Consider the following 25,536-nt stretch of genomic DNA (forward strand, 5'->3'; position numbering starts at 1 on the left):
CTCTTCTCAAATGATGAATCCAATGCTAAAATATAGTACTTTAGCCAAAATTGAGTTGGAATCACTTACCCCGATGGTTTTCTTAAAAATCTCTCAAAAAATCGCCAAAGCCCGAGCTCTCTAGGTCAAAATATGAAATAAAACCCTAAACCTCGTATTTATAGTGCACCTCTCGGATTCCCGTCACCGCTGACCGCGGTAAAACCACCGTTGTCGCGCTTCGGGTGGCTGCACAGACAGGCCTTAGTATTTTGGCCATAACTTTCATTACAGATGTCCAAATTATTATTTCTTTACCTTTCAGGAAACTAGACACGAAGGGCTACAACTTTCGTTTTTGAAACATCTCAAAATTCCTTGTAGATCAAAAGATATAGGCTTTCGAAGTTGGACCAATGACCTGCGGATTCTTCATGACCGCGGACCGCGGAAAAACCTCCGCCTTAGCGGAAAAACTTCCGCCTCAGTGGTAAGACTTCTTCCCCAGCGAAGATTTAAGCATCAGATCCATTTTCTAAGCTCCGGAATGTCCGGACTCGCTCAAAACTCACCCGAAACACACCCGAGGCCTCCGGGACCTCAATCAAACATACCAACCAATCCTAAAACATCATACGGACTTAATCCAACCCTCGAATCACATCAAACAACGCTAAAACCACGAATCACCCTCCAATCCAAACCTAAAGAATTTGAAATTTCAAGAATCCCGCAACCGATGCCGAAACCAACCAAACCAAGTCCGATTGACCCCAACTTTTGCACACAAGTCACATTCAGCACTACGGAGCTATTCCAACTCTCGAAATCGGATTCCGACCCCGATATCAAAATGTCACTATCGAACCGGAAACTTCAAAAATTCAACTTTCGGTATTTCAAGCCTAAATAAGCTACGGACCTCCAAAACACGATCCGAACACGCCCCTAAGCCCGAAATCACCCAACGGAGCTTACGGAATCGACGGAATTCCACTCCGAGGACGTCCTCGCACTGCTCCGACTACGGTCCAGATTCTAAAGCTTAAGCTCTCATTTAGGGACTAAGTGTCCCAAAACACTCCAAAACTCAAAACGAATCCTCCCGGTAACTCACAATAGCAGAAATGAGCACGGGGGAAGCAGTTATTAGGGGATCGGGGCATTAATTCTAAAAATGACCGGCCGAATACAAGACAAAGGCTGCATACATGAAGCGGCTGTCCCAAAGAGAGAGCCTCAAAGAGATCCACGCCCAAGGCTTCGACTTATCGGTCGAGACCGAGGGAGCTAGGAAGCTCGAGGCCGAGGTAAATGAGCTTTCCCATATATANATTATATATATATATATATATATATATATATATATATATATTTGTCCATGTTGGGGCTGTTTCACTGGGCCCTTGTAAATATATTTTGGAATATATATGAAATTTTCCCTTTCTAGCAATATCGTGGCTTCACTTTTCCAGCATCTTTTATTCGTGTATTGTTTTTGGTGTCTTAGCATAGAATCATATGTAGTTCTAAGGTATTCATTTCCCAGAAGATCGATCGAAGCCCGACTTCGATGTAGCTTTGTTTGCTCGTGGCTTCGAAACCTCAGAGCGTCCGGAGGTTCCCAAGATGCTTAAGTGTTTTTAGATGATGCTTTTGCCGAGGAAAACCTTTTAGTAGGTTTCGAGTTTTTGTAAAGGCCTTACTTTCTTATTACGAACTTCGGACGTCTCCAAGTCGTTTCTAGGGCAACCATAGCCTTTTATTTTTGGGCACCGCCTAATAGGTTTGGTGCCTCCAGGATTCATTAGCCCGGGTAATCTAAATTTTCTTCGGGAGGCAGTCCCCGAATAAGAGTGGCCTTTGGGCTCGATAGTCCTCGAGTAGAGGTAGCCCGTGGACTCTAGGATCCAGAATCGAAGAAGCAAAAAATGCATAATAGCAAGGCGGAACTTTCTTTCATTTCTTAATGTGTAAAGTACATGATCAAAAACACTTAAAAACTTGTATCATGGCTAGAGTGGACTATGTGAGCACGGTTCGTACAACCGTTTGTCCCTTACAAGGAATCCTAACCATCAAGCCTTAGCTTCTAGCATACATTGTTTTCCTTTTTCCTTGCTAAAAACCTTAATCCGAGGGTAATGCCCCTAGTATTCGAGGTCGAGCTTGAGAGGGCTCGGATACTATTGACATGAAGTGAACGATCATTGACTCCGGCTTGAAACCGATCTTCGAATCTAAGTTAGCGCATTTTACTGTTGGATCATTAAAAACCTTGCCAAAAAACCCATTTTGGGACAAAACTGGTTCAAGGACAAAAGAGTGCAACACATGCTTTCAGACCTAATAGCCACATCCATCCTTGGTTGTTTACCTGCAAATGTTAGTCCGATTCATAACATGATTAAAGAATAATTGAGTTCGTACCTTAGAAGTAGTACCTCTTTAAGTGCGTCATGTTCCAGTTGTTCGGTAGTTGCATAATGTTTCCTGCTTCGAGTTTGTACGAGCCTTTGCCGGTAATTCCGACGACTCGATATGGTCCTTCCCAGTTCGTCCCCAGCTTTCCCTCATTCGAGTTCCGGGTGTGTAATGTTACTCTCCTCAATACCATGTCCCGATTTAAAGTGTTGGAGGTTGGCTCTTCGGTTATAGTATCTTTCTATTTGCTGTTTCTGGGCAGCCAACCGGACAAAGGCAGTCTCCCGCTTTTCGTCCAATAGTTCCAAGCTTGTGATCAGGGCCTTGCCGTTTGACTCTTCTGTTGCATATTGGAACCTAAGGCTCGGTTCTCCCACTTCGATAGGTATTAAGGCTTCGGCCTCATAGACAAACAAAAAAAGGGTGGCCCTGATACTAGACTTCGAGGTCGTACGGTATGCCCACAGGACTTCGGACAGGATTTCCTTCCATTTCCCTTTGGCATCGGTCAAACTCTTCTTCAAGTTTTGAAGTATGGTCTTGTTTGTTGATTCCGCCTACCCGTTTCCACTTGGGTGATAAGGCGTTGATAGTACCTTTTTGATCTTTGGTATTCAAAAAATTTATTTACCTTGTTGCCGATGAATTATTTTCCATTATTGCAAACAACCTCTGCCGGTATCCCGAATCGGCATATAATCTGGTCCCAGGTGAAGTCAATGACTTCCTTCTCTCGGACTTTTTCGAATGCTTGAGCTTCGACCCATTTGGAAAAATAATCGGTCATGATTAGTATGAATTGAGCCTTAATGGGTGCCCATGGTAGGGGACCTACGATTTTCATTCCCCACTTCATAAATGTCCATGGAGACAAAATCGAGTGGAGTATTTCCCCCCGTTGATGTATCATCGGGGCGTGTCTCTGGCAGTCGTCACACTTTCGTACGAAAGTCATTTGCATCTTTCTCCATTTCGCTCCAGTAATAGCCGGCCCTGATTAATTTACGAACCAAAGATTCTGCCCCGAATGGTTCCTGCAAGTGCCTTCATGAACTTCTCTCAAGGCATATTTGGTATCTCCTGGCCCCAAGCATCTACCTAGCGGGCCGTCGAATGTTCTTCTGAACAATGTCCCTTGGACCAAGCTACATGTGGCAACCTTGGTACGCAGGGCCCTCGATTGGCAATTTTCCATTCTTCAAGTAGTCTATGTACTTGTTCCTCCAATCCCAAGTTAAACTCGTTGAATTTACTTCAACGTGGCCTTATTCTATCACTGACTTCATGAGTTGTACTACCATTCCCGAACTAAATTCATCGACATCGACCGACAAGCCTAAGTTATCCAGAGCATCAGCCTCGCTGTTCTGATCTCGAGGCACATGTTGCAGGGTCCATTCCCTGAATTGATGCAGTGTTACCTATTATTTGTCTAAGTATCTTCGCATACGTTCCTCTTTTACTTCGAACGTCCCATTGACTTGACTTACCATGAGGAGGGAGTCACACTTCGCTTTGATCACCTCGGCACCAAGCCTTTTAGCCAATTCGAGACCTGCAATCATTGCCTCATACTCGTCTCATTGTCAGTCAATTTCATAGTTCTAATAGACTACCTAACTACATTCCTCGTAGGTAGTTTCAATATGATGCCGAGCCTGGACCCTTTTGCGTTTGAGGCACCGTCTGTAAAAAGGGTCCAAATTCCCGAGGTAGTCCCTGAGGTTAACAATAATTCTCTTTCGACTTCGGGTATTAGGGCCAGCGTAAAGTCGGCCACGAAGTCTGCCAAAATTTGAGATTTTATGGTGGTTCGTGGTCGATACTCGATATCGTACTCGCTGATTTTGATAGTCCATTTGGCCAACCAGCACGAGAGCTCGAGTTTGTGCATGATTTTCCTTAGTGGGTAAGAGATTACGACACATATGGGGTGGCATTGAAGTACTATTTTAATTTTCTGGAAGCGCTCAGCAAAGCGAGCGCCAATTTTTCTAGGTAGGGATACCTTGTTTCGGCCTCGCCTAGAGTTCTATTGACACAATAAATAGGAAATTGCATACCTTCCACTTCCCGAACTAAGACTCTACTTACCGCTACCTCGAAAACCGCCAAGTAAAGGTACAACTGTTTGTCCGCCTTCGGAGTGTGCAGTAGGGGTGGACTCGACAGGTATCGTTTGAGTTCTTACAAATCTTGTTGGCACTCTAAGGTCCAGGAAAAGTTACTCTTCTTCTTTAATAGTGCAAAGAACCGATGGCTTTTGTTTGAAGACCTTGATATAAACCAGCCCAAGGCGGCTATAAGCCCGATTAGCCTTTGAACGGCCTTGACGTTATCCACCACGGAGATATCTTCTATAGCTTTGATTTTTTCAGCATTGATCTCGATCCCTCGATTGGACAACATGAACCTGAGAAATTTTCCCGATCTGACCCTGAATGCGCACTTCTCCAGGTTCAGCTTCATGTTGTATATTTTCAATATGTCGAAGGTCTCCTGCAAATGTTTCAAATGGTCCTCTGCTCGCAGGGACTTGACTAACATGTCATCAATATAAACTTTCATTGATTTCCCTACTTGTTCTTCGAACATCTGGTTTACTAGGCGTTGATAGGTGGCACCGATGTTTTTTAATCCGAATGGCATTACATTATAACAGTAGGTACCAAATTTAGTGATAAAATAAGTCTTTTCTTAATCGCCCAGGTCCATCCGAATTTGGTTGTACCCAGAATAGGCATCGAGAAAATTGAGTATCTCGTGTCCGGCCGTCGTATTGATCATGCGATCGATGTTAGGCAAAGGGAAAGAATCCTTGGGGTATGCCTTGTTTAGATATTTGTAATCTACACACATTCTTGGCTTATTTCCTTTTTTAGGCACTACCACTACGTTAGCTAACCATTGTGGGTACTTAACCTCCCAAATGGGTCCTATTTTAAGGAGTTTAGATACCTCGTCCTTGATGAATGCATGTTTGTTCTCGGACTGCGGTCTCCTTTTCTACTTAATCGGATAGAACTTCGGGTCCAAACTCAGCTTATGAGTGGTTACTTCCGGTGGGATCCCTACCATGTCAAGATGGGACCTTCAAAACAATATATGTTAGCTTTAAGGAAATTAATGAGTTTCTTTGAGCTCGGGGATTAACCCCGTGCCTAGGTATACCTTTTGATCTGGTACGTGTTCGACCAATGTGACCTGCTCTAACTCTTTGACCGTCGATTTGGTGGCGTCGGTATCCTCAGGAGCTATGAACGATCTCGAAACTCCATAATCATCCATCTCGTCCACTCCCCGTTCCTCCGGTCCGGCCGGGGATGGCAATAGTGGTTGCTATTTAACTTTGTCCTTTCTAGTCGACTCCGTGATCTTTTAGACTGCGGGCACCGGGAATACTTCAATGACTGCAAACATCTCCTTGCAGCCGACCGTTCTCTGTAGACCATCTTGATTCCTTCCGATTTAGGGAATTTTAACGCGCGGTACTGCCCTCATGTTGTGAACCCATGGTCTTCCGAATAGAACGTTATATCTCATGTCCCCTACGGTCACATAGAACTTTGTTTCTTGGATGTGTTTACCGGTAGGGTTATCTCCCCTTTATTGATTTTGCATGCCATGTTAAATCCATTTAACACTCGTACTGTTGGCACTATTTGATCCTATAACCCCAATTCCTCTACGACCCTCGATCTGATGATATTGGTCGAGCTACCTGGATCAATCAACACACGTTTAACTCGAGATTTATTGATAAGTATGGATATTACCAATGCATTGTTATGAGGTTGTACGATTCCCTCGGCATCCTCATCACTGAACGAAATGGATCCCTCCGGCACGTAGTCTCGGGTGCACTTTTCCCTCATGATGAGTACTTTAGTGCATTTTATCATTAGCCTTTGAGGGGCATCGACCCGTCCAATGATCATGTTGATGATGTGTTGAGGTTCCTCCTTTTCGGTCTGTTTGGTGGCATCCCTATATTTGAAGTGGTTTTTGGTTCGATCACTTAGAAATTCTCGGTGGTACCCATTATTAAACAACCAGGCAACTTTTTCTCTTAATTGCCGGCAATCCTCGGTCCTGTGGGCATGAGTGCCATGATACTTACACACCAAGTTAGGGTCCCTCTGGGTAGGTTCAGATTGCAATAGTCGAGGCCACTTGGTTTCCTTGATCCTGTGGGCCGAGCTATCTGGATCAATCCACACACGTTTAACTCAAGATTTATTGATAAGTACGGATATTACCAATGCATTGTTATAAGGTTGTACGATTCCCTCGGCATCCTTATCACTGAATGAAATGGTTCCCTCGGGACGTAGTCTCGGGTTCACTTTTCCCTCAAGATGAATACTTTAGTGCGTTTTATCATTAGCCCTTGAGGGGCATCGACTCCTCCAATTATCATGTTGATGATGTGCTAAGGTTCCTCCTGTTCGGTCTGTTTGGTAGCGTCCCTATTTCTGAAGTGGTTTTTTGTTCGATCACTTAGAAATTCTCGTAGGCGCCCATTATTAAATAACCGGGCAACTTCTTCTCTTAATTGCCGGCAATCCTCGGTCCTATGGGCATGAGTGTTGTTGCTCCCAAACGCACACGCAAGTATACGTGGTCGACAAGTAATATAGGATTGTAAGTCCAGATATCGTACCCACAGGGACTTGTGATTAACTATCAACTAAATTAAACCAAGCAATTAATCTATTAAAGCGAATCCTAATGTATGAATATTTAACTAAAGATAATCTAGAGTAGTAAACTAAGAGATTAAAGAAAACAAGTTGGTGAACTATAGAGACGAATTCAATGTGAGTGAATATTCGAGAGCTATGGGTTGGCTAACAATCCCGTTGAGTTTTCTACCTAAATTGTCTAATTAATTTATCTAGTTTATTAGTTGACGGGGTTAATATTGCTCGTAGCCTTCTCCCAAAGTACAACTCGCCTATTCAAGCTAACCTAACGCCTATATTCCTATGGAATTAGGATTAACAAGAACGCATTTATAATTCCCGTATAATAACCAAGCAAGGCGATTAGGTATATTCCTATCCTAACCGCAAATCCGCTCCCTCTAAGAGTTAAGATCTTGCTCTACTCAATCTTATATGCAATCTAGAATTCCCTCTCCCGAGTTCAGTCCTACATTCGTAGATAGTATTCAATTGGTGATCAAGCAATCAAATAATTAAGCGCAAGATTGAATAAATAAACCAATATGATAAAATAATAAGAACAATTCAAGCTTCAAACTACAACGTTCATGTAGCACCCAAAACTCTAGAACTAATAAACTATGAAATTAAAGGAAGAGAAGAAAAACTAGTTGAAAGCCTCCTCCAAGCGTGGTGTGTGTTCCCCCACGTGAATTCTCCGTCAAAGTATGTGAGATCTCTCTAAAGTGGCGTCCTCCCCTCAAAAAATATGTTTAGTCTTGCTTTTATACGTGTTGGGTAGGCCTAGGGACGAAATAACCTTTTCCCGGGCAAAGTTGGACGAAATTCCCGTCACTGGCGCCCTGACTAGCGCCAGGCGCCCTCCACGGCGCTCCATTATTTTACATTCTGTTTCTGGCGCCACAGGCAAGTTTCCCGATTTCGTTCGTTTTGGCTCTAATTTTTCACGTTTCACCCCCAATTGCTCCCGAATCATTCCTACACATAAATACACTTCAAATTAATATAAATCATCACATTTACCATCCCAAATTCACGAAACAAAAGTAAAATATGAGGTGATATACATAGAAATATATATGCTTTAAGCTAAACATCAACACCCCACACTTAGACGCTTGCTCGTTCTCGAGCAATGGGACTATTTAATAAACCCCCAACTACGTACAAGTCTCAATTATAGAGGAGCACCTTAACTTTTAACCACACACTATACCCTTGACTATGATAAATACCGGCACACAAGCATGAACACACAAAACTTCACATTCTTCCCGTTTAAGCATGCCCAAGTATAATATTTCAATTCAATCAATTCCAACAACCTATTTGTCACCACCCAACCTCAAAACCGACTTGTAACCACCAAGCACCCTCAACTCATGCACTCACCCAACAAGAAAGTTTACAACATCACCAATCATTCATGAGATCATGTGCCCTCACTACAAACAAAAGAGTGAAAATATACTAGTCCACACATTCAAATGTGCTTTTGAATATAAATTAAGGACATCAAACAATTGAACAAAATTCGCTCACTCTCACAAATAATTCATATGCATCCCGTGGTCGTACCATAAGCTTGCCCGTAGTGTATATCTCTACTAATTTAAGCTAGCCAAATCTAGGATCAATTAGGACTTTAAGGTTGTAATGTAGGCTAAGGGACGGGTGTGATACATTTAGAAATAGTGACTAACCCTCCTAAGCACTTTAATACACTACATTTACAATTCATGCACATATTCGTCTCAACCAATTCACTTGCCATATACAACATAGCCCTCTTTTCAATTAAGCACTTCTATAATTCCACTAGCACAAATCATTAAGAATATGAGGTGTGTATTTTCTACATACTTTCACTATCATTTTTTTTCTTTTCTTTCAATTTTCCTTTCTCTTTCTCTCTTTTTTTTTTCTTTTCTTCACACACTCCATACATTAAAGTTCATCGGCTAGTGACATTTGATTTCAACTTTAGTGCACCAACGGGCCCTTCCATGGTTCCCCTCAAAAGCTACTCCCCAATCTCTAACCTTACTTCTTTAGCGACTAAGTGCCTTAGGAGGTAAAGGTTCAATCAGTATCCAATTAAGAACAAAATAGGAGTATGGCTTATAATGTGGGTGCCAAAGGAAAGGTCTATAGGCTCAAAGGGGCTAGCAACGGAAAATTTTATTTTTATGTGACAAGCACATCCATGATCAAGCAATAAAATGCCTACGTCATCTCCTAGATTAGCACAACTTACAATTTCGCTTCTATTAACACACGGGTCAAGTTCTAGACTACACAAGATAGCACAGAAGATCATAAATCCTCACAGACACGTTGCACATGACTCAATCGAGACGGTTCTGTTCAACTCTCAAGTCAAGCAAGCACACATAATTGAGAAATTTAAGCAATATTGCACTATGTGGCATACGAGTCAAACAACTGAGAGAAAGCGTCACAAAATAGGCTATTTACTTTACTTAGGCTTTACAATTCAAACCAAATACACGGGAAGACAGAATGTATGTCATAGCCTAATGTGCCAGCATCAACCATGTCAATGAGTATCTCGGAGCGACTCTATTTCTTCCTAGACTACTCCTAAAAAAAATAAAGTACCCGGTTCGAGCTACACCCTTGGAAAATAACCGGCGCCCAAAGAAAAACCAAGGGATACTACCTAACTATCCTACAAAAAAAAATCTTTTTGGTGTTTTTAATCGGACTTTATCCCTCAAGAAAATTGTCCAAAAGATCCATCGTCGGAAAAAGTCCGTATTTTTTCTAAATTTTTTTTCTTTTTTTTTTTACCTAGACTATGTCTACTACGAGTTCCAAAGAAAAACTAAATAAAAAAATAGTTTTATACAATTACACTTCAGAAAGTAGTTTTCCCACCCCACACTTATATTGTGCATAGTCCTTGATGCATGATAACAGAGAAAGATATTAAAACAAGGGTGAGAAATACTCCCTGAGGCCCTCTCGGGCCTAGCTCGGACATGATCCTCAATATTAAGGGTCGGGACGACCCCACACTTAAGCTCAAACATGCTCCTCAGCTTCAACTTCGGGTACTCAGACTTCCGCTACTCTGCAAAACAAAAACAACACGAAACTTGACACTATATAAAAAAATAAAAAATTAAAAAAATAAAATACAGGCTGGGTTGCCTCCCAACAAGCGCCTTATTTATAGTCGTGGCACGACTCCATCACTTTCACCACTTTTCCTTCCACTTTGAGGATATGAATTGCGCCCCCGATTTTGCATCAATTTTCTATCACGTTCATGAGGCGGTGGTGTAAAAATAAAGAACCCAAGTAGTAGGTATCGCATCTTGCACTTCTTGGCCTTTAAGTGAGGAATGTCGTTTTGCCTCCTTTGTATGGCAAATTTCAGAATATAAACACTTTGTTCCTCATCCATTGACTCCTCCATATGCTCGACTGGATCAATTCCCATGTCACCAACCAAACACAAAGTTGAAAAGTGCTTAGAATGAGGTCCAATAGGCTCTAACTCCAAAATTGCATTATTTTTGACATCCTCAATTTTACACTCTTCGTCAACCTTGGTATCATTAATAATATTTTGGTCGAATAGTTGGTATTCCTCTTTCTGCTTCACAAGCTGGCCAGTATCCACAAAAATTGGTTGTAGGGCGTCAGACGCCTCAACCTTAGCATCATCCACAAGAACATGGTCCGATAATTGGTATTCTCGTCTTAGCTCCTCAATTTGGCCTAGAAGATCTTTTTCAACTTCACACAACTCATCACTAAATTATTGGATGTTACACGCATCAACCTTTGCACTCAATTCTGCATCCATGTCGCGAATAAAGCAGCCAAATTGGTCGATTTCTTGTCTAAGATCAGTTCTTCCTTCTATCAGTTGTTCTGTCATATTTGAAAGACCATCACGAAGATACTCATGAGATTTTATTAGTTGAGCTTGTTCCTCTAGCCAAGATTGGCTCACTATATCTGTTTCTTCAAAATTATCTTCTGGTGAGAACTCGCTCTCTTCAGCCACTTCCTCCGCCTCGGCCTTCATTCTCATGATTGCTGCACTAATTCTTTTCATACTTTTCTTGAGTTTATCCTGTTGCTCTGCTACTTGCCTCAGAATATCCCTAATATATGCATCACGTTTCATATCCTGCACTTCATTACCCCCATCAAACTCACAAATATTATTAGAAACATCATAATAAGAGTTCTGAGAAGGATAATAAGAATTAGGACAACCATCCCAATGGCCACCTTGACCACCACACATATTACAAATATTCCACCCATAAGATTGAGATTCACAATTTTGCCACAAGTGTGGTCCTCCGCAATATGGACAAGGATCACCATAATAAGAATAACCAATATTTGACCAATTATCATTCCAAGATGCCATATCCACAAAGATAATAAAATATTAAACTAAGTTAAAAAAAACTTGAATAAGCAAGAAGTAAAAATCCAATCTAGTAGAATAGTTAATTTCTAAGTCCCTGGCAACGGCGCCAAAAACTTGTTGCTCCCAAACGCACACGCAAGTATACGTGGTCGACAAGTAATATAGGATTGTAAGTCCAAATATCGTACCCACATGGACTTGTGATTAACTATCAACTACATTAAACCAAGCAATTAATCTATTCAAGCGAATCCTAACGTATGAATATTTAACTAAAGATAATCTAGAGTAGTAAACTAAGAGATTAAATAAAACAAGTTGGTGAATTATAGAGACGAATTCAATGTGAGTGAATATTCTAGAGCTATGGGTTGGCTAACAATCCCGTTGAGTTTTCTACCTAAATTGTCTAATTAATTTATCTAGTTTATTGGTTGACGGGGTTAATATTGCTCGTAGCCTTCTCCCGAAGTACAACTCGCCTATTCAAGCTAACCTAACGCCTATATTCCTATGGAATTAGGATTAACAAGAACGCATTTGTAATTCCCGTATAATAACCAAGCAAGGCGATTAGGTATATTCCTATCCTAACCGCAAATCCGCTCCCCCTAAGAGTTAAGATCTTGCTCTACTCAATCTTATATGCAATCTAGAATTCCCTCTCCCGAGTTCAATCCTAGATTCGTAGATAGTATTCAATTGGTGATCAAGCAATCAAATAATTAAGCGCAAGATTGAATAAATAAACCAATATGATAAAATAATAAGAACAATTCAGGCTTCAAACTACAACGTTTATGTAGCACCCAAAACTCTAGAACTAATAAACTATGAAACTAAAGGAAGAGAAGAGAAGAAAAACTAGTTGAAAGCCTCCTCCAAGCGTGGTGTGTGTTCCCCCACGTGAATTCTCTGTTAAAGTATGTTAGATCTCTCTAAAGTGGCGTCCTCCCCTCAAAAAATGTGTTTAGTCTTGCTTTTATACGTGTTGGGTAGGTCTAGGGCCGAAATAACCTTTTCCCGGGCAAAGTTGGACAAAATTCCCGTCACTGGCACCCTGACTAGCGCCAGGCGCCCTCCACGGTGCTCCATTATTTTACATTCTGTTTCTGGCACCACAGGTAGGGCTGGGCGCCACAGGTGGCGCCCAAATTCGCAAGTTTCCCGATTTCGTTCGTTTTGGCTCTAATTTTTCACGTTTCGCCCCCAATTGCTCCCGAATCATTCCTACACATAAAAACACTTCAAAATAATATAAATAATCACATTTACCATCCCAAATTCACGAAACAAAAGTAAAATATGAGGCGATATACATAGAAATATATATGCTTTAAGCTAAACATCAGTGCCATGATACTTACACGCCAAGTTAGGGTCCCTCTGGGTAGGTTCAGATTGCAATGGTCGAGGCCTCTTGGTTTCCTTGATATGCCCGATAGCTTACACGATGCTAGCAGAAACAACGTTGAAGCTATGTTCTGACAATCTTGATGCTTCCCTGGCCCCGAGCAGCCTGTTGAAACCATTTTTGCTCATCGGTCCTTGGCTATTGGACCCTTGATCTCTTCAATTTTCGTTCCTCGTGAGGTGACGCTCGGACCCATTTCCCCTTTGATCTCTATTGTATGGTTGATACCAGTCTCGATTCATGATCAACGACTCTCTTAGACCTGTCGTCGGCTCTAACGGGATAAATTGACCCATAAGGGGCTTCGAGTTGGTCATCCACGACTCTGATTAATGACTGTTATATGTTATGGACGTCAGCCCAAGTTACCGCCGGGTACTCTACCAAATTTTATTTTAGTTGTTGCGAAGCCATGAAGCTTGGGGGTTAAGTCCTTGAGTGAATGCCTGAACGGCCCAATTATCGGCAACTGGAGGCAGGTCCATCCGTTTCATCTGGAACCTCGCCACGAACTCCCTGATCATCTCGTTATGTCTTTGTTTAACCTTGAAAAGGTCCTATTTTCTGGTTTCGACCTTGATGACCCCTGCATGGGCTTCACAAAAGCATCTGCAAGTATAGCAAACGAATCAATAGAATTTGGGGGTTAATTGTGATACCATATTATTGCTCCTTTCGACAGAGTTTCCCCGAGCTTCTTTAGCAACACCGACTCGATTTCATCATCTTCCAAGTCATTCCCCTTGATGGCACATGTATGGAGGCCACATGCTCATTTGGTTCCGTGGTTCCGTTGTACATTGGAATATCAGGCATATGAAACCTCTTCGGGATCGGCTTTGGTGCAGCACTCGGAGGGAAAGACTTTTGGATAAACTTCTTGGAATCTGGTCCTTTCAATATGGGGTGCTCCCAGGATTTGATCGACCCTGGAATTGTATGTCTCTAACTTCTTGTCGTTGGCCTCAATTTTCTTCTCTCCTGATTCCACCTGCTTTGTCAACTTCACCCGACCTCTCGGTGGTTTAATTGTTTCTTTGGGTGTTCTCCCAGGACTGGTCATGCCAGGGGCGTGGCCTTGATTCTGTAGCTGTGCTATCGCCTCCTGTTGAGCCTGTAGCATTTCAAAGATTAGCCGCAGGCTTACCCCATCACCTTTGCCTTTGGGCGTTTCTCGAACTGTTGGTCGGGGGCCTCCACAAATGCTGTTTTCGGGGTCAGGTGGAAGGTTGACGTTGATAGCAGCCTGCGAATTGGCGTCGATTGGATTGGCAACTGGGACTCCGTTAGGGTCAGCAGGGGCACTGGTCACACCCAACTCTAGTCCTAAAAAGGATAAGCGGTCCCTGCAAATATAATCCGGTCTAAGAGTCCAGAGTCGAATCCCACAGAGAACTAAGGTTTAGCTACAACAATTCACTTTCACTAAGAAGACAAGCTCGAACAATTCCTAAGTTAGAAATATTAAGATTCTTATGTTTAACCAATTAGCTAAAAAATTAAAGTAATAAATTAATAACTAAAGATACTAAGGGTTGAAAACAAGATTAAGGAGGTCTAGAGTTATGATTTTCCCAATTGTCGGAATCCTTCCCGCTATGTATTCTATAATTTCGCTTAATTATTCTCTACTAATCATGAGCACTCGACTTATCGTAATTCTCTCTCGAGCAACTACAATAATGTACTAGTCATATTATCTCAAATTACGCTAGCTCGCACTTTTTCATTATGATCACGTCAAAGCTTCATTATCTCTAATCCTGCTTTTAAACCCACCGTATTGATCTCTCATATACATTAGGAGTGATGTTGTTCAATAATCACCTAAACATGTACTCTTTTTCCAAGCAATACATAATAAATAGACACCGTTAATTGAGAGCTCTTCAATTAACTAAAATAAGCATGCAGTTGAGCAAATAGAAAAATTCAAAGACTCCCTTATATCAAAACATATCAAGAATTCATCCTACAAAAGGTTCCATCAAAACCCTAGATAACAAATTAGCTATTCATATTATTATGCAAAACTACAATACTAGAATTCATAACCAATAATGGAAATAAGAAGAAGAAAGTGAAAAACTCGTAGAAGAATTCTCCGTTTTGCTCCTTGTGTGTTCTAGCCTCCTTAGGTCAAAATCCCCTCCTTAGGTCGATTCCCCTCCTAAGGTCGAATTCTCCTCCTTAGGTCGAATCCTCCCTTCAAAAGTGAGTTTTTAAAGACTATTTATATGGGATAGGGTTAGCATGCGGAGAAATAATACAAGCCAACTTTGGAAAAGACTTTTTAGGTTAGCTCGTTCACTCTCGTGCGCACGCGAGAGTGAACGAGCGAAGTACTTCTCTTTTTCTTTACCTCCCAAATCTCTTGTGCAATTCCATGCCTTTTTAGCTTAGTTCGATGTTTTTTTCAAGCTTTTCCTCTGCTAGCTCGTTCACTCCCTTGTGTGCACGCGAGAGTGAACGAGCGAAGTACTTCTCTTGTCTTTTGGTCCCAAATGAACTTCTTTTCCTCATCTTTCGTCCAACTTGCTCCTACACATAAGAGCACGTAATAAGCATAATTCATTACAAAAACTCATATAGTCGCTTGTAACCACACAAGTTATGAGATGAAAGTACAAAAAAAAAAATATGCATTTTTAGCCGTTTATCAGGCACCTCGTTGCTAGGCACTAGATTGTTGTTTTCGCCATGATGGCCAGACTCAGCCCAACGCTCAAGTGGGCAAACTGAGAGTTCGATATTTTTGAGTTGACCTGAAATTGAGACTAAAGAACAAGCATAAAATAGAGTGTGTTATGGAAATTCGTATCAAACTACCACTATTATCCTTAGCCCCACTGTGGGCACCAAATTGTTTACCCTTAGAACAGATAACAATTAAATTTGTACGCGGTTTTAAGGATATGCAAATAGATTCAACACGAATAATCAAGAATGTTAGATAAATGAATTAAAGACACAATGAGTCGTCAAACCAGTGGTAACGTAATGGCCCAGCTTGGACTTGGATTAGGCAATAGTTTCTGCCCTCGGTAGGGTCCTTGGCTCGAAGCCAATCAAGAACAAAGAACAAAAGTAAAATAGGGGCTTTGCAATAGTTAAAAAGCAGAGAAATGACATTGTATTGCCTTGGTATGCGTGTTACAATGTGTCTTATTAAAATCAAAGCTTCCCCTTTATACAGTAGGAGAATTTCATCTCTAGTATATTTCTAAAAAAAGGTAAAAATACTCCTTTCACGTTAATTACTGATATGTTACCAACATCGGGCGACATCCACATCGTGATATCCGGCTGGGTGCAAATATCACAACCCTCTATTAGTCGTGTGCAACTGTTTGCCATATTTTCCGAGGTCTTGGAGCTCGTTCTGGATTCGGGAGAGTGTTGCCTTATCAGGTCTGATGGCGAGCATTCCGTTGGGCCTTGCTACAAAGTGTTCCCGGCTTCGATTTCAATGTCATATACTCTTACTCCATTTTGATACACCAGGAAATAGGGGCGTGCATTAACCCCGATTTCACCCGTATACAGAAGGTATCGGTTTGTTGCTCATTAAACAAATGTCATTTGAAAGTTGCCCAGCAAATTAAACTTAAATCATAAGAAACTCATTGAAAAGAATTCTCAAAAATACTAAAAGGTTAAAGCTAATCTGGTTTCTCAAATGGTTTTAGGTTTTTTCTTTTGCTCTAATTCTTGCAAAAGTGCAATCACCACGGGCTTCTAGGGTAGTTTTTTCATCTTTTTTGGTAGTCAATGAGTACTTCTCAAATGAATAGAACAGATTTGAGAATGCTTCGGACATGCTAAAATCAAAATATAGGGACGCAAAATTGATTTTGAGAACTACTGTGAAACTTTTACTTAAAGTTCTAAAATTGTGAACCGGCAAGCCTACTTGTCATAATTCACATACCAAATCATGAAGAGCTTGCAACATATGTAGGCTATAGTTAATTTAAAACTTTAAGTGCACGTGAATCGATTGCTACTTTCAATCTTCACACTCATAACTGTAATTCTTCTTAAGTGGCTATAGTTCAAATAAGACATGTAAAAGCGGATATCTAGTGAAAATTCCACACCTATTCATTGCCTTCAAGCTTTTGCATCAGACGTAAAATGGACAATATCACAACACACTAGCTAAACGGCAAGTGTTTCAGAAGCCATATCGAAATCAGAAAAAAAACAAAAAACAAAAATGAGGATGAAATTGCGATCGAGAGAAAGAAGATGCCAGCCAAAAGGATGTCCTCTGATGTCATACTCTCGTAACTTTTAAGAAAATTTCTTTGGCATCAACTAGAATTATTTTTATTTTTTTTTTAAAAAAAAAAAAAAGAGAAACAAAAGGACCTTCAAAGCTGTTATAAAATCGCTAGTAAAGTAATAGCAATAATCTACATCAACTTGTATCTCTTCTCCTGGACTCCAGTAACTCCCATTTGTATCTCTATGATCGTGTGAAGTGGCATCTGGAAATTTTGTAGAGCATTAAAAGTCTGATGCAAATTACCTTCATATTTGTACTAGACCGGGAAAGCAAATAGCTTAGCGATATATTAATAATGAACCGTTGCTAGAAAACTCGGTTTCACTGAGCAAAATGGACCAGGGAAATGAATAACCACAAAATATAATCAAGAGATGATTCCAGTTCAAAAGCTTAGGATACTTTCCACATTGGTACCAATGATGAGGATGGTACAATTATCAGCTAGCCCTTAGGGTCGTTGGGTAGAATGTATTAGGGAAAATAATATATGTATTAGCTTTGGTATTATTATTTCCTTTTTTGGTAGTGTTTTTCAAACCATGTATAACTAATACAAGTATTCAATACTATTCTTATACATATCAAACCGGATACATGGATAAGCATGTGAAATACCCTATGCAATGCATGGTATTTCTAATATACCAAACCAAACAATCCATAAAAAATGATCCCAACATAATTAATCACAGCGTTACTAATCCCAACATTAGTAATACATGCTATTCAGTATTATTATTATACACCCTACCAAATGACTCCTTAGTATTAAATTTTCACGATCTTGGAAAGGGGAAAAAAAGCTAAGGATAGATTTATGTTCAAGATTTCTGTTAGAACACCCTATTCAATATTAATATTATACACCCTACCAAACGAGTCCCTAGTATTAAACATTTTCACGATCTTGGAAAGGGGAAAAAAAGCTAAGGGTAGATTATGTTCAAGATTTCTGTTAGAATCCTATCAGTTCCTTTGCTACCATTCACTTAAAATTCACAGAGGCGTATCTAAGAGTTTGAGAAAATAGGTGCACAATTACGAAGAGGTGAGTCCATAATTTACATTTAATGGGTTTCATATTTAGGTTCTTACCATGACTTTTGAAATTCTAGGGGTTTTTTTTAATTGTAATTTTAATAGTTTCTTCACATATGTATCCATCTCCGTATCATTAATCTCGGGATCGGTTGAACCTATTCATGGTATGCTACATTCTCCACCATAGCTAACTTTAATATAGACCTTCGATTTAATTTTACAAAACATAACGATGATGACAAAAGAAAAATACAGATTTTAATGTGTCAAAGAAAAGAGTAAACCAAACAAAGAAAGAAAAAGAAAAAAAAGTACTTTAAAAACGTAAGAGGGGATACAAGACATGTTCATCCCCACAGGTGGATCCAATTCTAAAAAAAGAAAGGAAAAACTAATAAGATAGACGTGAGATTTGATCCTCCAAATTCAATTCTAGAAAAAGAAAGGAAAAAACTATAAGACAGTCGTGGGATTTGGAACCCCGACTTTCACTAGCAAAAGTGCACCCAATACTCATTGTACCATAGAACTCTTTGAGCTTGGGTGCGCACATATATATTAACTAATTTAGAAAAAATGTAACATTCTTATACATGATTTAAGGAGAGGAGCATGGGGTTCATGTGAACCCATACCCCTCCCCTTGGGTACGCCCCTGCTTAAAAAACACTAAGGTGTAGTTTTTCTATATGGGAAGGGTTAACTAACCATATTCAGCATCTTGCATTTATGTTTCTGGAAAACAATTATATATGACATTAACACCACACTTTTAACTACCAAAAAGAGCAAGGATGTAAACAGATATACATCCATGTTCTTTTTGGTAACAAGTTAACAATCATATTCATTAATTGCTTCACATGGAAATGCAACATAGAAGTAGTTACTGTATTATTAAAGTAATTACCTCTATATGTGGAATTTCGTTCAAAGGCCTATCAGCAAAATAAGCATACAAAGCCCTCAATACCGCCTACAAGAAAATTTAGAATGAAACATGTTACTGGTTCCAGCAAATGCTATACCCGCACACTGCAGAGGGAAACATTTCATGTTATTAAAACTTTTGCCACCTGATGTGATATCACTACCACGGGTGCTCTCTGTCTTTCAAGCTCTATAATCACTGGCTCCAACCTGCAGCATGTTGAGCCTCAATAGAATGCAATTGTGAGTTCTAAAGTTTGTTTAACTGAAAGCATTCTGACAACAAACCTCTGTATGACATCAAGGTAAGACTCGCCTCTGGGGTATCTATACCTCAGCTTGTCATTTTTACGTGACCTGTAAATTGTAATAAGTAAAAAGGAAGAAAATGACATAAATAGTATCACTACAAGAGAATGGACTAGACCCATCCACCAACATTTCCACTCAAAATATAGAAACAAACAACTTCAACAGTGAATATGAAGAGGAAGAGCGGACCACAAAAATGAGTACCCTATAAGAGCAAAGGAAACCTGCTCTCACAAGACCAATCGGTAGCACAAAACCGACTCTATAGAGAGTTATTCTTGAACCAAAACTTGAACATAAGCCACAGTTGCAAAATAGTGGCAACTATTTCCGTCTTGCTAGTACAAATCTGCGTCACAGTATAATTGCCTTGCAGCAGAGAAGAGATACAGATGACTCATAGGTGATATTTCCCAGTATAATCTACCTTCTTCGTTCTGTTTCTTCCACTTTTCCACTTAAATTCCTTTAAACTGGTAGTTGAGGTTTTTAAGTATTATCCCATATTAACCATTGGCTTAAGTAGTGTTCACTCATTCTCACTTGACCACAAGTAACATTAGAAATCAGAAAAGTTAATATTTACTCGAGCAATGGCCTGTCAGCAGTGTCTAATTTTTGTCAATAAGCGAATGACAAGATACTACAACCTCCCAAGCCAATCACAATATCAATATCTTTGATTTGCAAGTCAAACACGAAGGCCTTCAAATTAAACAGCTCCGCTAAAATGCTTTATCTTCGTACAAGATCTTAGGTGGTTAGAACTTCAGTGTCACCTTTGGAATAAACTGGTAGCAGTACTATTTCCTTCTCAGTATGTGTTTCGAGTTTGTTGACTGTCTCAACAAAATCATGAACATTCGAATCGCTGATTACCTTCGTTTTTCATAGAGAATGGGGAAGAATGCATCATACAAGGTTAAGAATAGTTGTGACATACTCGTATTCTTCAGGCATATTTTTCTTTATTTCCTCATAAGTCATTCCATCACATACACCAGCATTGATTTCATCAAGGGCTCGCCATTGTATCTGCAAAGGAGTGCGGGGACATAATAAAACAGAATCACCTGAGGTTAATGTTGGGATGGAAAGACTCAAATGATAGCTAACCTTGGGGAATTCACCAATTGGACTAGCTGTCAAAACTGTTCTTTGCAGTGTGCTGGTCCATATCTAGGCCAATGAAAGAATAAAGGAGAGCATATTATACAAATTCTCTAGCAATAGAATTAAATTTAAGCTATCTGGCAATTTTTTGCAGAGTAGCACTACCAGGTACCCTCAGGAACGTGATATTTTGTGCTGAGAGAGAACCACACACCATATATATATATCAAGGTGAAATGCAACTGATTGTCAATCCTATGCTTTATCAATTGTTTTAATGTTTAGAATGACAAACATTCTCCCAGCCTCGCCTCTTATTGCAAGATGCCCCATAGTAAAAAAGTAGGGCAATCTCAACTTTATACAATTCGATAAATGCATAGATCAAAATCAAAAAGAAAAAGAAAAATTTATGCAATTAACCATCAATTGGTACAACTTACAGAAGCAGCCTTTTCATTTTTCAGTCGTTTTTCAACAAATTTGGCAAGCTTCTTCGCATAGACCTCCCCAGCTTCACTGTTAGAGTAGTTTGTCAGTGATATAAGCAAACATATCTAGATAAAACAGTCTAAAGTTCATGACTTGACATGAAAGAATCAAACTGAGATTCGGAAGAAGATTGAATGCATTAGTAAAAAACTTGCACCAAATTGCTAGAAACAGCAGGAAATGATCTCCAACAACTACCTAAATGCACCAAATACGCATGTCACTCCTTAGTACCACTATAAATGAAAACTGAAAACACCAATAAGAGTCTACTATCCTATCTTAAACCCAGTCTAATCCCACAAGTGGGGTCTAGGGGTAGTATGTACGCAGACCTTACCCCTACCTTCAAGAAGGCAGAGAGACTGTTTTCGGAAGACCCTCGGCTTAGGATAGGTAAAGGGAAGGGAAACAACAACAAGCATACCAATTAGAAAAACGAAGCAAAAATACAAAACTAAATATACTAGGTACTGCAATTAGAAAGCCGACAACAAAGCAATAACAAGTAATCACAGAAGTCAAGGGATACGAGAATACACAAATAACACTAAATCACGTACTAAAGCTATTGTTACCGACAAGAACAACGCTCGACTACCTGTCCTCACCCTCTACCTTAATTTTCAACCTCTATACCTTCCTATCCATGGTCATGTCCTCAGTAAGCTGGAGCAACGCCATATCTTGCCTAATCACCTCTCCCAATACTTCTCCGGCCTGCCTCTACCTCTCCTTAGGCCCTTCAGGGCCAACCTCTCACACCTCCTCATCGATGCATCCGTGCCTCTCCTCTTCACATGCCCGAATCATCTAAGTCTCACCTCCCGCATCTTGTTCTCCACAGGGGCCACGCCCACCTTGTCCTGAATAACTTCATTTCTAATTCTATCTACCCTGGTATGCCCGCGCATTCATCTCAACATCCTCATTTCAGCCATCTTCATCTTTTGGACATGGGAGGTCTTGATTGGCCAACTCTGCCTCATACAACATAGCCGGTCTGACCACCGCTCTATAGAACTTACCTTTAAGTTTTGGTGTCACATTCTTATCACGCAAAACACCGGGAGCGAGCCTCCATTTCATCCACTCGGCCCTAATACAATGTGTAACATCCTCGTCGATCTCTCCATTCCCTTGTATAACTGACCCAAGGTATTTAAAACTTTCTCTCCTAGGTATGACTTGCGAATCAAGCCTCACGTCTTCGTCCACTACCTGGGTTGCACCACTGAACTTACACTCCAAGTATTCTGTCTTGGTCCTACTCAAGTTGAAACCTTTAGATTCCAGAGTCTGCCTCCAAACCTCTAACCTCTCATTAACGCCGCCTCGTGTCTCATCAATCAGAAAAACGTCATCTGCAAATAACATGCACCACGGCACCTCCCCTTGTATGCTACACGTCAGTGCGTCGATTGCCGAGGCAAAAAGAAATGGGCTGAGGGCTGACCCCTGGTGTAACCCCATCGTAACTGGGAAGTGTTCCAAGTCCCCTCCCACAGTCCTCACTCGGTATTGAATGAAATAGGTAAGTCAAACTAAAGGTCAACAATTTGCTTTCGTACCATTGTAGATTGTAAAATGGTACATATTTACCATCTGCTATCTCAAATAAAAAGTAAATAGGATTATGCAAGGTAAGGGAAAAAAACTAGCATCTTTGGTGTTTCTAGAGAGACCTTAATACAGTGTCACCACCAATTCTGCCTCTAACATTGTCTAGGCTCTCTCCATGCCTTGTAAGCAAAATTGGACGAGGCGTAAGATGTGTATTGACCTGCATATCAGATAAGTCTATAATGGGATTCAACAAAATTCTAAAACAAAGTGAATATTTAGCGAAAAAAAGAATCTCTAGATCAGGCAAACCACCATCACTCAAAATTGCAACTTTAACGCTGAACTTTAGAAAACTATGTTTTCTTCCTTGCCTTCTCAGGATAACAAGAGGCCTCATTACATACAGAAAAAAATAAGTATAAGTTTCTCACCTTATATAAAGATTTCATACCATGTAACTGGCGGTAATAAGTAAGCTAAGTTTCATTGACAAGTCTGTACTGAAAATTAATCACTTCCATCAACAAGTCGCAAGGATATTTGGAGTCATACTGATTACTGAACGCTTTACTTTTAAACGTGTCTCTTACAAAGATGTCAACTACAAGAACAGATCTTGAATATTTAAGACCTAAATGATTGATCCATTTGGTTTAATTATCTATTGATGCACATTTATCTGCAGTCTCTGCAAGTTCCTTTTTGTATTCTGTCCACCGAGGAGGTCCATAATGGAGATCCATAGCAATGTTAAATAGAAATATTTCATGGCCAACAAAACTTAATCAACAAAATCAAAAGATGCCTGAAGAGAGAGCAGAAGGTTGGAAGAGAACAGAAGACACTATGTAGAATAAGCAGCAACTTACCAAGAAGAAGACAATCCGCCCAGGTAGATAGCCACTGATATTATTCACCTGGGAAACGAGAAGAGATCCTTCAAAATCATGTCACTTTATAAAAAGTTCCTACAGAAGTTTCTAGGCCACTTATCTTGAAAAAAGGGATTTCCTAGAGAATTCATTTATTCCCTTACAGTCGCTTAAGCTATGCCTAGCACACACAGATGCATTTACTGAAGTAATCAAGTCAACATGAAGAAATCAAACAGTTTGAATTGCGTGTGATCAAATTCGGAATTCCTTAGACATAGAATGCAGCATTTGGGACCACATTTCTTCAACCTTTTGAGGTTCTTTGCTTAACGATACAGATGAACCACAAAGTCTATGATTATGAGAAAAGGTCACTTACTTGTATTTGTCCCCCATGGCCACTAACCATATCAATCATTTTGATATAAGACCCTTCCTCTACAGGCTCATAAACCTTGAAAAACAAAAAAAATAACGTAATATTATTCCAAAGTATTCATTGCAAATAGAACGAAAACAACCATAATAATTATGATCAAGAATATCACTTTTTCATAATTATCAAGGCGAGTCTTGAAGTCTCTGTAACCAGCTTCAAAATCAGGCCTGTTGAAAAAATGCCACTAATTGTGTATGAGTATTTTTCACTAATATACGAAAAACAAAGTGATAAGAATTGTACACTTCGGCATAGTCTGGGCTCTGTTGAACTTTTAGACGTATATTTCTTTCTATTATATTAGGATCATTGCAAATTGTTTCCAAGAAAATAATCTGCAAGTAGAAAAACAAAAGGCATCAGGAGAGGATATTACAATCAGATAGAAGTCTAAAACTTCCACATATACAGATTCATTAAAACCAACCAACAAATATCAACATACAGAGCAAATCAACCAATAAATATCACCATACAAAGTAAAATTTTCCTGTGGCTTGTCCCCAGCCAGTAGTAGAATAAAGTTAACATATCGAAGAAAAGAGAAACACATAAGATAATTCACGGCAATGTTAAAAGAACAGCTTTGCAGCGCAGCAACAACAACAACAACATACCTAGTGTAATCCCACAAGTGGGGTCTGGGGAGGGTAGTGTATACCTTGACCTTACCCCTACCTTGTGATAGTATGATAATTCACGGCAATGTTAAAAGAAAAGCTTTTGCAGCGCATAAGCATTAAATTACTGAGATCATAAGAATTCTAGCAATTCCTTGGGATGGCTACGATGCAGAGCTTTATTAGCAAGGAATTAAAAAGACACCCATGAAGCTTGAGAGAGACTTCATAGTTCTCTAGAAATCCTGCTGACTAACTAAAGAAGGCAACTAGCTACTCTCAAATGAGCAGTAAGAACACATTGATTTCATAGCTATGAGGACTCGGATATTATCCCACCAACCCAACTTGCAACCCCAGATATAAAATAGGACCTTGTATTTACTGAGGAAGATACTGCAAATTACAAAAGTTATGATTTATCCATCACGGGAACTTAACAATTTCTGCCTTAGCACTCAGTACTACTACATATTAAATACAGTATAATCTTCTACAAAGGTAACTTTGAGAAAGTTACTAAAATCTACCTTGCATTTTCCCTCAGCCATTTCCGTAAGCATATTTCTTCTTCCCCTTGTGCTATTTGTGGCATCAAATATTCCTACCTGCATGATATACATACAAGCTCAAATTGTGATGCTAGAGAAGCACAAGTGGAGGCCATGTTTTCTACAACAATGGAGGCTTATTGGCCTCACAAAGGTGCCAATGGATTTGGAGAATTGGACCACGGATTTAAAATGCTTACACTAATTAGACTTAGTCCAATTGAGGCCCAAGAATCTCAAGAAATTGAAGAAGTCCAAGAATCCATTCAAGATTGGGATTTCTTTTCCTTAAAGATTAGGATTTCTTAATTCTTGTTTTAGTAGGATTATATTTATAGTTCTAGTCAAACTAGGATTGTTAGTTGGTATTCAATTCCT

General features: G+C 39.9%; 1 protein-coding gene across 1 annotated transcript; it reads right to left on the reverse strand.

Annotated features, from left to right (window-relative positions):
- Nucleotides 17,007-25,237, reverse strand: LOC109229283 (6-phosphofructo-2-kinase/fructose-2,6-bisphosphatase-like). The gene is made up of 13 exons (XM_019394670.1): nucleotides 25,138-25,237; nucleotides 24,231-24,322; nucleotides 24,097-24,154; nucleotides 23,928-24,002; nucleotides 23,543-23,590; nucleotides 22,793-22,890; nucleotides 21,059-21,134; nucleotides 20,619-20,681; nucleotides 20,446-20,537; nucleotides 19,479-19,547; nucleotides 19,337-19,400; nucleotides 19,171-19,236; nucleotides 17,007-17,418 (listed from the first exon to the last, which is right to left on the reverse strand). Exons 1-13 carry the CDS (start codon nucleotides 25,228-25,230, stop codon nucleotides 17,344-17,346), a joined length of 969 nt encoding a protein of 322 aa, XP_019250215.1. The 5' UTR covers nucleotides 25,231-25,237; the 3' UTR covers nucleotides 17,007-17,343.

Source organism: Nicotiana attenuata, chromosome 7 (assembly GCF_001879085.1).
Source record: "Nicotiana attenuata strain UT chromosome 7, NIATTr2, whole genome shotgun sequence".
Taxonomy (NCBI): Eukaryota; Viridiplantae; Streptophyta; class Magnoliopsida; order Solanales; family Solanaceae; genus Nicotiana; species Nicotiana attenuata.